The sequence below is a fragment of the Coregonus lavaretus genome, assembly GCF_964263955.1.
Source record: "Coregonus lavaretus genome assembly, contig: HAP1_SCAFFOLD_145, whole genome shotgun sequence".
Taxonomy (NCBI): domain Eukaryota; kingdom Metazoa; phylum Chordata; class Actinopteri; order Salmoniformes; family Salmonidae; genus Coregonus; species Coregonus lavaretus.
In genome coordinates this window covers 849,007-863,981 of record NW_028165685.1, presented here as the reverse complement: position 1 = coordinate 863,981, position 14,975 = coordinate 849,007, and the positions used below count along the sequence as shown (strand labels likewise).

General features: G+C 46.9%; 1 protein-coding gene across 1 annotated transcript in view; it reads left to right on the top strand.

Moving 5' to 3' along the window:
• Positions 1 to 14,414, top strand: part of LOC311115612 (WD repeat domain phosphoinositide-interacting protein 2) — a 37,860-nt gene extending 23,446 nt beyond the window's left edge. Inside the window, exons 5-13 of the mRNA XM_084190771.1 lie at positions 833 to 930; positions 1,032 to 1,124; positions 2,585 to 2,655; positions 2,988 to 3,095; positions 5,203 to 5,281; positions 5,847 to 5,932; positions 8,253 to 8,360; positions 9,737 to 9,834; positions 12,844 to 14,414. Of these exons, the coding sequence (XP_084046897.1) occupies positions 833 to 930; positions 1,032 to 1,124; positions 2,585 to 2,655; positions 2,988 to 3,095; positions 5,203 to 5,281; positions 5,847 to 5,932; positions 8,253 to 8,360; positions 9,737 to 9,834; positions 12,844 to 12,959 (857 nt within the window). The 3' untranslated portion in view covers positions 12,960 to 14,414. The remainder of the gene's footprint in view (positions 1 to 832; positions 931 to 1,031; positions 1,125 to 2,584; positions 2,656 to 2,987; positions 3,096 to 5,202; positions 5,282 to 5,846; positions 5,933 to 8,252; positions 8,361 to 9,736; positions 9,835 to 12,843) is intronic.
• The last annotated feature ends 561 nt before the right edge of the window (positions 14,415 to 14,975 follow it).

The following is a 14,975-nucleotide window of genomic DNA, read 5'->3' as shown; positions in this document are numbered from 1 at the left end:
AGACGCTCTTATCCAGAGCGACTTACAGTTAGTGAATACATATTTTTTTTATACTGGCCCCCCGTGGGAAACGAACCCACAACCCTGGCGTTGCAAACGCCATGCTCTATCAACTGAGCTACATCCCTGCCGGCCATTCCCTCCCCTACCCTCCCCTACCCCCATGAGTCTCCTGGTCGCGGCCGGCGGCGACAGAGCCTGGATTCGAACCAGGATCTCTAGTGGCACAGTTAGCACTGCGATGCAGTGCCTTAGACCACTGCGCCACTCAGGAGTGATGAAGTGGAGTGATGAATCACGCTTCACCATCTGGCAGTCCGACTGATGAATCTGGGTTTGGCGGCTGCCAGGAGAACGCTACCTGCCACAATGCATAGTGCCAACTGTAAAGTTTGGTGGAGGAGGAATAATGGTCTGGGGCTGTTTTTCATGGTTCGGGATAGGCCCATTAATTCCAGTGAAGGGAAATCTTAACGCTACAGCATACAATGACATTCTAGACGATTCTGTGCTTCCAACTTTGTGGCAACAAAGCGAGGTCCGTACAGAAATGGTTTGTCGAGATCGGGCGTGGAAGAACTTGACTGGCCTGCACAGAGCCCTGACCTCAACCCCATCGAACACCTTTTGGGATGAATTGGAACGCCAAAACCGCGAGCCAGGCCTCATCGCCCAACATCGGCGCCCCGACCTCACTAAACCGCCCTCGTGTCTGAATGGAAGCAACTCCCCCCTCAGCAACGTTCCGACATCTAGTGGAACCGGAACCTTTTTTATTGTATTCAGTTGTTGTTTTAGTAATAAAGTGTGTCTGTGTGTGTTCTCTCCCCAGGGTTGTGTGCACTCTCCATCAGTAATGACAACTGTTACCTGGCCTACCCCGGCAGCGCTACCATCGGAGAGGTCCAGGTGTTCGACACGGTCAACCTGGTACGACTCACACCCCCCCCCCATTCAACACGGCTAACTCTGCTACACACTGAGGTGTGGCTGTTTCAGTCTCACCGTGTGTTTTTTAACTGTGTCTCCAGAGGGCCGCCAACATGATCCCAGCCCATGACAGTCCGTTAGCAGCTCTGGTGTTTGATGCTAGCGGAACCAAACTGGCCACAGCCTCGGAGAAGGTGGGACACATTTTAAACTGTTACGCTGAGCTACTGAGGTGGTGTCAGCCGGTCCCATTGCCCTCGGCCCCGACCACTAACCCTGACCCTTACCATAGATATACTATTCTCTATCCATCTCTATGGCCTTGACCCTTAACCCTGACCCTTACCATAGAGATACTATTCTCTATCCATCTCTATGGCCCCGACCACTAACCCTAACCCTTACCATAGAGATATTATTCTCTATCCATCTCTATGGCCTTGACCCTTAACCCTGACCCTTACCATAGAGATACTATTCTCTATCCATCTCTATGGCCCCGACCACTAACCCTGACCCTTCCCATAGAGATACTATTCTCTATCCATCTCTATGGCCCCGACCCTTAACCCTGACCCTTACCATAGAGATACTATTCTCTATCCATCTCTATGGCCCCGACCACTAACCCTGACCCTTACCATAGATATACTATTCTCTATCCATCTCTATGGCCTTGACCCTTAACCCTGACCCTTACCATAGAGATACTATTCTCTATCCATCTCTATGGCCCCGACCACTAACCCTAACCCTTACCATAGAGATATTATTCTCTATCCATCTCTATGGCCTTGACCCTTAACCCTGACCCTTACCATAGAGATACTATTCTCTATCCATCTCTATGGCCCCGACCACTAACCCTGACCCTTCCCATAGAGATACTATTCTCTATCCATCTCTATGGCCCCGACCCTTAACCCTGACCCTTACCATAGAGATACTATTCTCTATCCATCTCTATGGCCTTGACCCTTAACCCTGACCCTTACCATAGATATACTATTCTCTATCCATCTCTATGGCCTTGACCCTTAACCCTGACCCTTACCATAGATATACTATTCTCTATCCATCTCTATGGCCTTGACCCTTGACCCTGACCCTTACCATAGAGATACTATTCTCTATCCATCTCTATGGCCTTGACCCTTAACCCTGACCCTTACCATAGAGATACTATTCTCTATCCATCTCTATGGCCTTGACCCTTAACCCTGACCCTTACCATAGAGATACTATTCTCTATCCATCTCTATGGCCTTGACCCTTAACCCTGACCCTTACCATAGAGATACTATTCTCTATCCATCTCTATGGCCTTGACCCTTAACCCTGACCCTTCCCATAGAGATACTATTCTCTATCCATCTCTATGGCCTTGACCCTTAACCCTGACCCTTACCATAGATATACTATTCTCTATCCATCTCTATGGCCCCGACCACTAACCCTGACCCTTACCATAGAGATACTATTCTCTATCCATCTCTATGGCCTTGACCCTTAACCCTGACCCTTCCATGGTAGCAGATCTGATGGATATTAACAGTGTAGTGGTGGACCGGCTGAAAGTGTGTGTGTTGTAACGTCGCTCGCTGTATCAGGGATCAGCTATCGTGTGTGTAATGTATCCTGTGTGTTCTGATAGGGTACGGTGATTCGTGTGTTCTCCATCCCTGAGGGACAGAAACTGTTTGAGTTCCGTCGAGGAGTCAAAAGGTAAGACTCCTTCCTCTTCCTTCTTCTCCATCTTCATCTTCTCCTCTGCCTTCTCCTCCTTCTCCTTCTCCTTCTCCTTCTTCTTCTTCTTCTCCTCCTACTCCTTCCCCTTCTCCTTCTTCTCCTTCTTCTTCTTCTCCTTCTCCTTCTCCTTCTCCTTCTTCTTCTTCTTCTTCTCCTTCTTCTCCTTCTTCTCCTTCTTCTCCTTCTTCTTCTTCTCCTTCTCCTTCTCCTTCTCCTTCTCCTCCTCCTTCTCCTAGTAATATGTGTTTAATAGTGGATAATATTGAATGATCTCCAGCTGAGTTCAGTGTGACTCTGTGTGTGTCCAGGTGTGTGTCGATCTGTTCCTTGGCCTTCAGTATGGAAGGTCTCTACCTGTCAGCATCCAGCAACACTGAGACGGTCCACATCTTCAAACTGGAGATTCAGAAAGAGAAGTAAGTACCCACCCTTCCTCATCCTCACCTTCCTCACCCTCATCCTCACCCTCACCCTCACCTGTGTTGCATTAGTTTCATTAGAGATCTTCTCCTGTATTTCTACATGGTGTCTCCTCACCCTCACCTGTGTTGCATTAGTTTCATTAGAGATCTTCTCCTGTATTTCAACATGGTGTCTCCTCACCCTCACCTGTGTTACATTAGTTTAATTAGAGATCTTCTCCTGTATTTCAACATGGTGTCTCCTCACCCTCACCTGTGTTACATTAGTTTCATTAGAGATCTTCTCCTGTATGTCAACATGGTGTCTCCTCACCCTCACCTGTGTTGCATTAGTTTCATTAGAGATCTTCTCCTGTATTTCAACATGGTGTCTCCTCACCCTCACCTGTGTTACATTAGTTTAATTAGAGATCTTCTCCTGTATTTCAACATTGTGTCTCCTCACCCTCACCCGTGTTGCATTAGTTTCATTAGAGATCTTCTCCTGTATTTCAACATGGTGTCTCCTCCCCCTCCCCCGTGTTGCATTAGTTTCATTAGAGATCTTCTCCTGCATTTCAACATTGTCTCCTCACCCTCCCCTGTGTTACATTAGTTTCATTAGAGATCTTCTCCTGTATTTCAACATGGTGTCTCCTCACCCTCCCCTGTGTTACATTAGTTTCATTAGAGATCTTCTCCTGTATTTCAACATGGTGTCTCCTCACCCTCACCTGTGTTGCATTAGTTTCATTAGAGATCTTCTCCTGTATTTCAACATGGTGTCCCCCTGTGTTGCATTAGTTTCATTAGAGATCTTCTCCTGTATTTCAACATGGTGTCTCCTCACCCTCCCCTGTGTTGCATTAGTTTCATTAGAGATCTTCTCCTGTATGTCAACATGGTGTCTCCTCACCCTCACCTGTGTTGCATTAGTTTCATTAGAGATCTTCTCCTGTATTTCAACATGGTGTGTGTCCTCCCCCTCCCCTGTGTTAGCTAACCCTAACCCTGTATTTCAACATGGTGTGTCTCCTCACCCTCCCCTGTGTTAGCTAACCCTAACCCTGTATTTCAACATGGTGTGTGTCCTCCCCCTCCCCTGTGTTAGCTAACCCTAACCCTGTATGTCAACATGGTGTGTGTCCTCCCCCTCCCCTGTGTTAGCTAACCCTAACCCTAACCCTGTATTTCAACATGGTGTGTGTCCTCCCCCTCCCCTGTGTTAGCTAACCCTAACCCTGTATTTCAACATGGTGTGTGTCCTCCCCCTCCCCTGTGTTAGCTAACCCTAACCCTGTATGTCAACATGGTGTGTCCTCCCCCTCCCCTGTGTTAGCTAACCCTAACCCTGTATTTCAACATGGTGTGTGTCCTCCCCCTCCCCTGTGTTAGCTAACCCTAACCCTGTATTCCAACATGGTGTGTGTCCTCCCCCTCCCCTGTGTTAGCTAACCCTAACCCTGTATGTCAACATGGTGTGTGTCCTCCCCCTCCCCTGTGTTAGCTAACCCTAACCCTAACCCTGTATTTCAACATGGTGTGTGTCCTCCCCCTCCCCTGTGTTAGCTAACCCTAACCCTGTATTTCAACATGGTGTGTGTCCTCCCCCTCCCCTGTGTTAGCTAACCCTAACCCTAACCCTGTATGTCAACATGGTGTGTGTCCTCCCCCTCCCCTGTGTTAGCTAACCCTAACCCTGTATTTCAACATGGTGTGTGTCCTCCCCCTCCCCTGTTAGCTAACCCTAACCCTAACCCTGTATGTCAACATGGTGTGTGTCCTCCCCCTCCCCTGTGTTAGCTAACCCTAACCCTGTATGTCAACATGGTGTGTCTCCTCCCCCTCCCCTGTGTTAGCTAACCCTAACCCTGTATTTCAACATGGTGTGTCTCCTCCCCCTCCCCTGTGTTAGCTAACCCTGTATTTCAACATGGTGTGTGTCCTCCCCCTCCCCTGTGTTAGCTAACCCTAACCCTGTATGTCAACATGGTGTGTGTGTCCCCCCTCCCCTGTGTTAGCTAACCCTAACCCTGTATGTCTACATGGTGTGTGTCCTCCCCCTCCCCTGTGTTAGCTAACCCTAACCCTAACCCTGTATTCCAACATGGTGTGTGTCTAGGCCAGCGGAGGAGCCCACTACGTGGGGGGGTTACTTTGGGAAGGTGCTGATGGCATCCACCACCTACCTGCCCTCTCAGGTGAGTGGGACTTCCTGTGTGTGTGTGTGTGTGTGTGTTGTCTGATCATGTCTCCTCTGTGTGTGTGTGTGTGTGTGTGTGTGTTGTCTGATCATGTCTCCTCTGTGTGTGTGTGTGTGTGTGTGTGTGTGTGTGTGTTGTCTGATCATGTCTCCTCTGTGTGTGTGTGTGTGTGTGTGTGTGTGTGTGTGTGTTGTCTGATCATGTCTCCTCTGTGTGTGTGTGTGTGTGTGTGTGTGTTGTCTGATCATGTCTCCTCTGTCTGTGTGTGTGTGTGTGTGTGTGTTGTCTGATCACGTCTCCTCTGTGTGTGTGTGTGTGTGTGTGTGTGTGTGTGTTGTCTGAACACGTCTCCTCTGTGTGTGTGTGTGTGTGTGTGTGTGTGTGTGTGTTGTCTGATCATGTCTCCTCTGTGTGTGTGTGTGTGTGTTGTCTGAACATGTCTCCTCTGTGTGTGTGTGTGTGTGTGTGTGTGTGTGTGTGTGTGTTGTCTGATCACGTCTCCTCTCTGTGTGTGTGTGTGTGTGTGTGTGTTGTCTGATAATGTCTCCTCTGTGTGTGTCAGGTGACAGAGATGTTCACTCAGGGACGAGCCTTCGCCACCGTACGACTGCCCTTCTCTGGACACAAGAACATCTGCGCTCTGGCCCTGTAAGAACACACACACACACACACACACACACACACACACACACACACACTGGAAAAGTCTAGAGCCCTAATGGAAAAGTCCGTTTAGAGCCGTAATGGAAGAGTCAGTCTAGAGCCCTGATGGAAGAGTCCGTCTAGAGCCCTAATGGAAGAGTCAGTCTAGAGCCCTAATGGAAGAGTCAGTCTAGAGCCCTGATGGAAGAGTCCGTCTAGAGCCCTGATGGAAGAGTCAGTCTAGAGCCCTAATGGAAGAGTCAGTCTAGAGCCCTGATGGAAGAGTCAGTCTAGAGCCCTGATGGAAGAGTCCGTCTAGAGCCCTGATGGAAGAGTCAGTCTAGAGCCCTAATGGAAGAGTCAGTCTAGAGCCCTGATGGAAGAGTCAGTCTAGAGCCCTGATGGAAGAGTCAGTCTAGAGCCCTGATGGAAGAGTCAGTCTAGAGCCCTGATGGAAGAGTCAGTCTAGAGCCCTAATGGAAGAGTCAGTCTAGAGCCCTGATGGAAGAGTCAGTCTAGAGCCCTGATGGAAGAGTCAGTCTAGAGCCCTGATGGAAGAGTCAGTCTAGAGCCCTAATGGAAGAGTCAGTCTAGAGCCCTAATGGAAGAGTCAGTCTAGAGCCCTGATGGAAGAGTCAGTCTAGAGCCCTAATGGAAGAGTCAGTCTAGAGCCCTGATGGAAGAGTCAGTCTAGAGCCCTGATGGAAGAGTCAGTCTAGAGCCCTGATGGAAGAGTCAGTCTAGAGCCCTAATGGAAGAGTCAGTCTAGAGCCCTGATGGAAGAGTCAGTCTAGAGCCCTAATGGAAGAGTCAGTCTAGAGCCCTAATGGAAGAGTCAGTCTAGAGCCCTAATGGAAGAGTCAGTCTAGAGCCCTAATGGAAGAGTCAGTCTAGAGCCCTGATGGAAGAGTCAGTCTAGAGCCCTAATGGAAGAGTCAGTCTAGAGCCCTAATGGAAGAGTCAGTCTAGAGCCCTGATGGAAGAGTCAGTCTAGAGCCCTGATGGAAGAGTCAGTCTAGAGCCCTAATGGAAGAGTCAGTCTAGAGCCCTGATGGAAGAGTCCGTCTAGAGCCCTGATGGAAGAGTCCGTCTAGAGCCCTAATGGAAGAGTCAGTCTAGAGCCCTGATGGAAAAGTCCGTCTAGAGCCCTAATGGAAGAGTCAGTCTAGAGCCCTAATGGAAGAGTCAGTCTAGAGCCCTGATGGAAGAGTCAGTCTAGAGCCCTAATGGAAGAGTCAGTCTAGAGCCCTGATGGAAGAGTCAGTCTAGAGCCCTAATGGAAGAGTCAGTCTAGAGCCCTAATGGAAGAGTCAGTCTAGAGCCCTGATGGAAGAGTCAGTCTAGAGCCCTGATGGAAGAGTCAGTCTAGAGCCCTGATGGAAGAGTCAGTCTAGAGCCCTGATGGAAGAGTCAGTCTAGAGCCCTGATGGAAGGGTCAGTCTAGAGCCCTAATGGAAGAGTCAGTCTAGAGCCCTGATGGAAGAGTCCGTCTAGAGCCCTGATGGAAGAGTCCGTCTAGAGCCCTGATGGAAGAGTCAGTCTAGAGCCCTAATGGAAGAGTCAGTCTAGAGCCCTAATGGAAGAGTCAGTCTAGAGCCCTAATGGAAGAGTCAGTCTAGAGCCCTGATGGAAGAGTCAGTCTAGAGCCCTAATGGAAGAGTCAGTCTAGAGCCCTGATGGAAGAGTCAGTCTAGAGCCCTAATGGAAGAGTCAGTCTAGAGCCCTGATGGAAGAGTCAGTCTAGAGCCCTAATGGAAGAGTCAGTCTAGAGCCCTGATGGAAGAGTCAGTCTAGAGCCCTAATGGAAGAGTCAGTCTAGAGCCCTGATGGAAGAGTCAGTCTAGAGCCCTGATGGAAGAGTCAGTCTAGAGCCCTAATGGAAGAGTCAGTCTAGAGCCCTGATGGAAGAGTCAGTCTAGAGCCCTGATGGAAGAGTCAGTCTAGAGCCCTGATGGAAGAGTCAGTCTAGAGCCCTGATGGAAGGGTCAGTCTAGAGCCCTAATGGAAGAGTCAGTCTAGAGCCCTGATGGAAGAGTCAGTCTAGAGCCCTAATGGAAGAGTCAGTCTAGAGCCCTAATGGAAGAGTCAGTCTAGAGCCCTAATGGAAGAGTCAGTCTAGAGCCCTAATGGAAGAGTCAGTCTAGAGCCCTAATGGAAGAGTCAGTCTAGAGCCCTAATGGAAGAGTCCGTCTAGATTCCTTTTACATTTTAGTCATTTAGCAGACGCTCTTGCTCTACCAACTGAGCTACAGGGGACCTGTACACACACACTGATCAGTCTGATTGAAGTTTGTATGTTTTTGTTTTTAACACTGTGTGTGTTTAGGATCCAGAAGATTCCTCGTCTCCTGGTCGCAGCAGCTGATGGATATCTGTACCTCTATAACCTGGACCCACAGGAGGGAGGAGAGTGCTCACTGATGAAACAACACAGGTAACACACTGACGAAACAACACAGGTAGCACACTGATGAAACAACACAGGTAACACACTGATGAAACAACACGGGTAGCACACTGATGAAACAACACAGGTAACACACTGATGAAACAACACAGGTAACACACTGATGAAACAACACAGGTAACACACTGATGAAACAACACAGGTAACACACTGATGAAACAACACAGGTAGCACACTGATGAAACAACACAGGTAGCACACTGATGAAACAACACAGGTAGCACACTGATGAAACAACACAGGTAACACACTGACGAAACAACACAGGTAACACACTGACGAAACAACACAGGTAGCACACTGATGAAACAACACAGGTAACACACTGATGAAACAACACGGGTAGCACACTGATGAAACAACACAGGTAACACACTGATGAAACAACACAGCTAGCACACTGATGAAACAACACAGGTAGCTCACTGATGAAACAACACAGGTAACACACTGATGAAACAACACAGGTAACACACTGATGAAACAACACAGGTAGCACACTGATGAAACAACACAGGTAGCACACTGATGAAACAACACAGGTAGCACACTGATGAAACAACACAGGTAGCACACTGATGAAACAACACAGGTAGCACACTGATGAAACAACACAGGTAACACACTGATGAAACAACACAGGTAGCACACTGATGAAACAACACAGGTAACACACTGATGAAACAACACAGGTAACACACTGATGAAACAACACAGGTAGCACACTGATGAAACAACACAGGTAGCACACTGATGAAACAACACAGGTAGCACACTGATGAAACAACACAGGTAACACACTGATGAAACAACACAGGTAGCACACTGACGAAACAACACAGGTAGCACACTGACGAAACAACACAGGTAGCACACTGACGAAACAACACAGGTAGCACACCGATGAAACCACAGGTAGCACACTGATGAAAACAACACAGGTAGCACACTGATGAAAGAACACAGGTAGCACACTGACGAAACAACACAGGTAGCACACCGATGAAACCACAGGTAGCACACTGATGAAAACAACACAGGTAGCACACTGATGAAAACAACACAGGTAGCACACTGATGAAACAACACAGGTAGCATACTGATGAAAACAACACAGGTAGCACACTGATGAAACAACACAGGTAGCACACACACACACACTGTAAGGAAGCTTTTGTTATCTGTATTGGTCCTGTTCTGTGTGGCTCAGTTGTTCGTGCATAGCGCTTAGCGATAGCAGGGTCTGTGGGATCGACTCCATATGTACTCACTGTAAGTAGCTTTGGATAAAAGCGTCTGTTAAACGGCAGTTTATTTAAATATCATCGTTCTGTGTTCCTCAGGTTAGACGGCGGTGCTGAGCCGCCCAATGAGATCCTGGAACAGGGGTCACATGACCGACCCCTTACCACACAGACCTACAACACTGCTGGGATGAAAGGTACGCCCCCCAGGGTGTCCGTTTGTCAAATTTGGCGCCGGACAAGTGACCGGGAAGATTTTTAATTTCTGCCATTTTAAGAAATGTGCCAGTCAGCCATATGCATTGGGTGGGTAACCCATTAGGCCATCCATCCACCCACGCAGACTTCAGTCCGGCTTTTGACATTATCGATCATAGTCTGCTGCTGGGAAAACCTATGTGTTATGGTTTTATACCCCCTGCTATATTGTGGATAAAGAGTTTCCTGTCTAACAGAACACAGAGGGTGTTCTTTAATGGAAGCCTCTCCAACATAATCCAGGTAGAATCAGGAATTCCCCAGGGCAGCTGTCTAGGCCCATTGCTTTTTTCAGTATTTACTAATGACATGCCACTGGCTTTGAGTAAAGCCTGTGTGTCTATGTATGAGGATGACTCAACACTATACACGCCAGCTACTACAGCGACTGAATGACTTCCCAAATGCCAAGCGTGTGCAAAGCTGTCATCAAGGCAAAGGGTGGCTATTTGAAGATTCTCAAATACAAAATATACTTTGATTTGTTTAACACTTTTTTGGTTACTACATGATTCCATATGTGTTCTTTCATAGTTTTGATGTCTTCACTATTATTCTACAATGTAGAAAATAGTAAAAATAAAGAAAAACCCTTGAATTAGTAGGTGTGTCCAAACTTTTGACTGGTTGTGTGTATACACACTACCGTTCAAACGTTTGGGGTCACTTAGAAATGTCCTTGTTTTTGAAAGAAAATAAAAAAATGTGTCCATTAAAATAACATCAAATTGATCAGAAATACAGTGTAGACATTGTTAATGTTGTAAATGGCTATTGTAGCTGGAAACGGCTGATTTTTTATGGAATATCTACATAGGCGTACAGAGGCCCATTATCAGCAACCATCAGTCCTGTGTTCCAATGGCACGTTGTGTTTGCTAATCCAAGTTTATCATTTTAAAAGGCTAATTGATCATTAGAAAACCCTTTTGCAATTATGTTAGCACAGCTGAAAACTGTTGTGCTGATTTAAAGAAGCAATAAAACTGGCCTTCTTGAGACTAGTTGAGTATCTGGAGCATCAGCAATTGTGGGTTCGATTACAGGCTCAAAATGGCCAGAAACAAATAACTTTATTCTGAAACTCGTCAGTCTATTCTTGTTCTGAGAAATGAAGGCTATTCCATGCGAGAAATTGCCAAGAAACTGAAGATCTCGTACAACGCTGTGTACTACTCCCTTCACAGAACAGCGCAAACTGGCTCTAACCAGAATAGAAAGAGGAGTGGGAGGTCCCGGGGCACAACTGAGCAAGAGGACAAATACATTAGTGTGTCTAGTTTGAGAAACAGGCGCCTCACAGGTCCTCAACTGGCAGCTTCATTAAATAGTACCCGCAAAACACCAGTCTCAACGTCAACAGTGAAGAGGCGACTCCGGGATGCTGACCTTCTAGGCAGAGTTGCAAAGAAAAAGCCAAATCTCAGACTGGCCAATAAAAAGAAAAGATTAAGATGGGCAGTCTGAGATATGGCTCTTGCTCAGTTGTGCACCGGGGCCTCCCACTCCTCTTTCTATTCTGGTTAGAGCCAGTAGTACATTAGTAGCAGCGGTAGTACTGTAGTAGCAGCAGTAGTACTGTAGTAGTAGTAGTACTGTAGTAGCGGTAGTAGTACTGTAGTAGTAGTAGTAGTAGTAGTAGTAGTAGTAGTAGTAGTAGTAGTAGTAGTAGTAGTAGTACTGTAGTAGTAGTAGTACTGTAGTAGCAGTAGTACTGTAGTAGCAGTAGTACTGTAGTAGCAGCAGTAGTACTGTAGTAGTAGTAGTACTGTAGTAGCGGTAGTAGTACTGTAGTAGTAGTAGTAGTAGTAGTAGTAGTAGTAGTAGTAGTAGTAGTAGTAGTAGTACTGTAGTAGCAGTAGTACTGTAGTAGCAGTAGTACTGTAGTAGCGGTAGTACTGTAGTAGCGGTAGTACTGTAGTAGCAGTAGTAGTACTGTAGTAGCAGTAGTACTGTAGTAGCGGTAGTACTGTAGTAGTAGTAGTACTGTAGTAGTGGTAGTAGTACTGTAGTAGCAGTTGTAGTACTGTAGCAGCGGTAGTACTGTAGTAGTAGTACTGTAGTAGTGGTAGTACTGTAGTAGTGGTAGTACTGTAGTAGCAGTAGTACTGTAGTAGCGGTAGTACTGTAGTAGTAGTAGTACTGTAGTAGCAGTAGTAGTACTGTAGTAGCAGTTGTAGTACTGTAGTAGCAGCAGTAGTAGCAGCAGTAGTACTGTAGTAGTGGTAGTACTGTAGTAGCAGTAGTAGTACTGTAGTAGCAGTTGTAGTACTGTAGTAGCAGCAGTAGTACTATATCAGTGGTAGTAGTAACAGCAGTAGTACTATATCAGTGGTAGTAGTAACAGCAGTAGTACTATATCAGTGGTAGTAGTAACAGCAGTAGTACTATATCAGTGGTAGTAGTAACAGCAGTAGTACTATATCAGTGGTAGTAGTAACAGCAGTAGTACTATATCAGTGGTAGTAGTAACAGCAGTAGTACTATATCAGTGGTAGTAGTAACAGCAGTAGTACTATATCAGTGGTAGTAGTAACAGCAGTAGTACTATATCAGTGGTAGTAGTAACAGCAGTAGTACTATATCAGTGGTAGTAGTAACAGCAGTAGTACTATAGCAGTGGTAGTAGTAACAGCAGTAGTACTATATCAGTGGTAGTAGTAACAGCAGTAGTACTATATCAGTGGTAGTAGTAACAGCAGTAGTACTATATCAGTGGTAGTAGTAACAGCAGTAGTACTATATCAGTGGTAGTAGTAACAGCAGTAGTACTATATCAGTGGTAGTAGTAACAGCAGTAGTACTATATCAGTGGTAGTAGTAACAGCAGTAGTACTATATCAGTGGTAGTAGTAACAGCAGTAGTACTATATCAGTGGTAGTAGTAACAGCAGTAGCTGATCCCCTGACCCCTGACCCCTGACCTTTAACCCATGTCCTCTCCTCAGGTTACTGTGAGGAGGCAGGTGCAGTGGGAGGGGCGGGACTAGAGGATGACCTCAGTGATCTACGATTGGACGATGAGAATGAGGAGCAGCCACCACTCATCCTGGAGACGGACTGACTGACAGCCGGAGCAACCAATCAGAGAGCACCTCTGGTGCTGCTAGGAACATGTGACATGGAGGGTGGAATTAAAAACTCTCAGCGTTCCACAGCGCCTCTGTCTGTCTGTGGATGTATACATATTTCTCCCTCCCTCCCTCTCTCTCCTTCCCTCTCTCTCTCTCTCTCTCCCCCTCTCTCCCTCCCTCCCCCTCTCTCCCTCCCTCCCCCTCTCTCCCTCCCTCCCCCTCTCTCCCTCCCTCCCCCTCTCTCTCCTTCCCTCCCTCCTTCCCTCTCTCCCTCCCTCTCTCCCTCTCTCTCTCTCCCTCCCTCCCTCTCTCTCTCTCCCTCCCTCCTTCCCTCTCTCCCTCTCTCTCTCTCCCTCCCTCTCTCTCTCTCCCTCCCTCCCTCCCTCTCTCCCTCTCTCCCTCTCTCCCTCCCTCCCTCCCTCCCTCCCTCCGCAGGTGACTCTGTAGCTTTGCATGTACATGTGCCAAGACCAGAACTCTACGCAACGCTCTAACGAGGACCTCTGAAGTGTGTGTGTGTGTGTGTGTGAGTGAGTGTGTGTGTGGGCTGAGCTGTAAATGTGTGTGCTGGGCATGTACATTAGCATACATTAGCGTTAGCGTCCCAGTCGCTCACTGGCTACCCAATCAGATGGAGGCTCAGTGGACAAGCCCTGCCCCCCTCTCTCTGAGGGCTGCAGACATTGGCCGATGAAATTGATTGACCGATCAGTCAGACCCGTGTCTGATAAGGTGAGGAATGTAATGAGGTGTGTGTTTAACCCATAGCGATCGAGGACTCGTCATCTATATAACCCGTTTTAGCATGGACATTGCCATCGTCCACCATTTTAAAGTAGCCATCTGGGTGGGGAAGTTGTAGCTTCAATGGCGCTGTCACAGACGGAATAATGGCACAGATACAAAGACCATTCCTCCATCTACCTCTATGGTGTAACCAGGGATGGAACTAGGGGTGACTGATGTTTAGCCAATAGAGGCCTACGTCCCTGGAGGTGACCTCTGATTGGTTGGTCAGAAACAACGGGTAGTGACATCATCAAGATGGGGGGGGGGCATGTCCACTGGGGTCTCGTCAAACGCATGATCCTCTGGGGTGAGGCGGAGCGGCTAGAGACGGACAGGGTCACGTGACCAGACCTTTTCTAATGATTCATGATTTTTTGTATAAAATGTGAAACGTTGTTGATCGGAAACTAAATAAAGTCCTTCGTGTTGATGTAACGGACGTTTCTCTGTCCTTCGTGTTGATGTAACGGATGTTTCTCTGTCCTTCGTGTTGATGTTGATATGGAGGTAAAATAGTGCCTTAAGTGTAGAAGCATGTAAAGTATGATTTGCACATGTAAAATATGAGTTGCACCTGTATAATCCAGTTTTGTAGTTGCAAAAAAATATTTGCAAACATGTAACTTATTTTGAAAATAAATGCAACACTCACAAGGGTTAGGGTTAGTAACGTGTGAATAAATACAACACTTGCAAACATGTAACCTGGATATGTGAATACATTTAAATAAGATTTGCAAGAATGCAACTCAATTTAAAAATGTAGGCAACTTCTTTACTAAACTTGGCTACGGGTCGAATCTCTGCCCTCTGTGAGTTTTGTGACTAACCTCTGCCAAAGGTTCTGTAGTTGTGCTTGTAAAAGCTGCTCTGCAAGCAGCAGAGGGAAAACACCACAGAGCTGGTAGGCAACGGTTTTTTTCTTCTGACCAATCAGGTGAAGTGTTGTCTTTCTGGAATGCGCTTTCTCGTTTCACAGGGTTCGGGTCTGGAAGCTCGCTGTACGCTGTGCTAAATATGAATCAAATTTGTTAAAATTACTAGAAAAACGATATTCGGAGAATTTGAAATCTACAACAAGGCGTTGGTGAGGAAGATGGCGGGAATAATTAAAACAAGGGTTTCCACATTAGCATAACCGCTACAAAGCTGATGCTAGCTAGCTAGCCTCTTTTTCTATTGAAATTGCATGGCTGGTTAGCTAGCTAGCTAGCCTC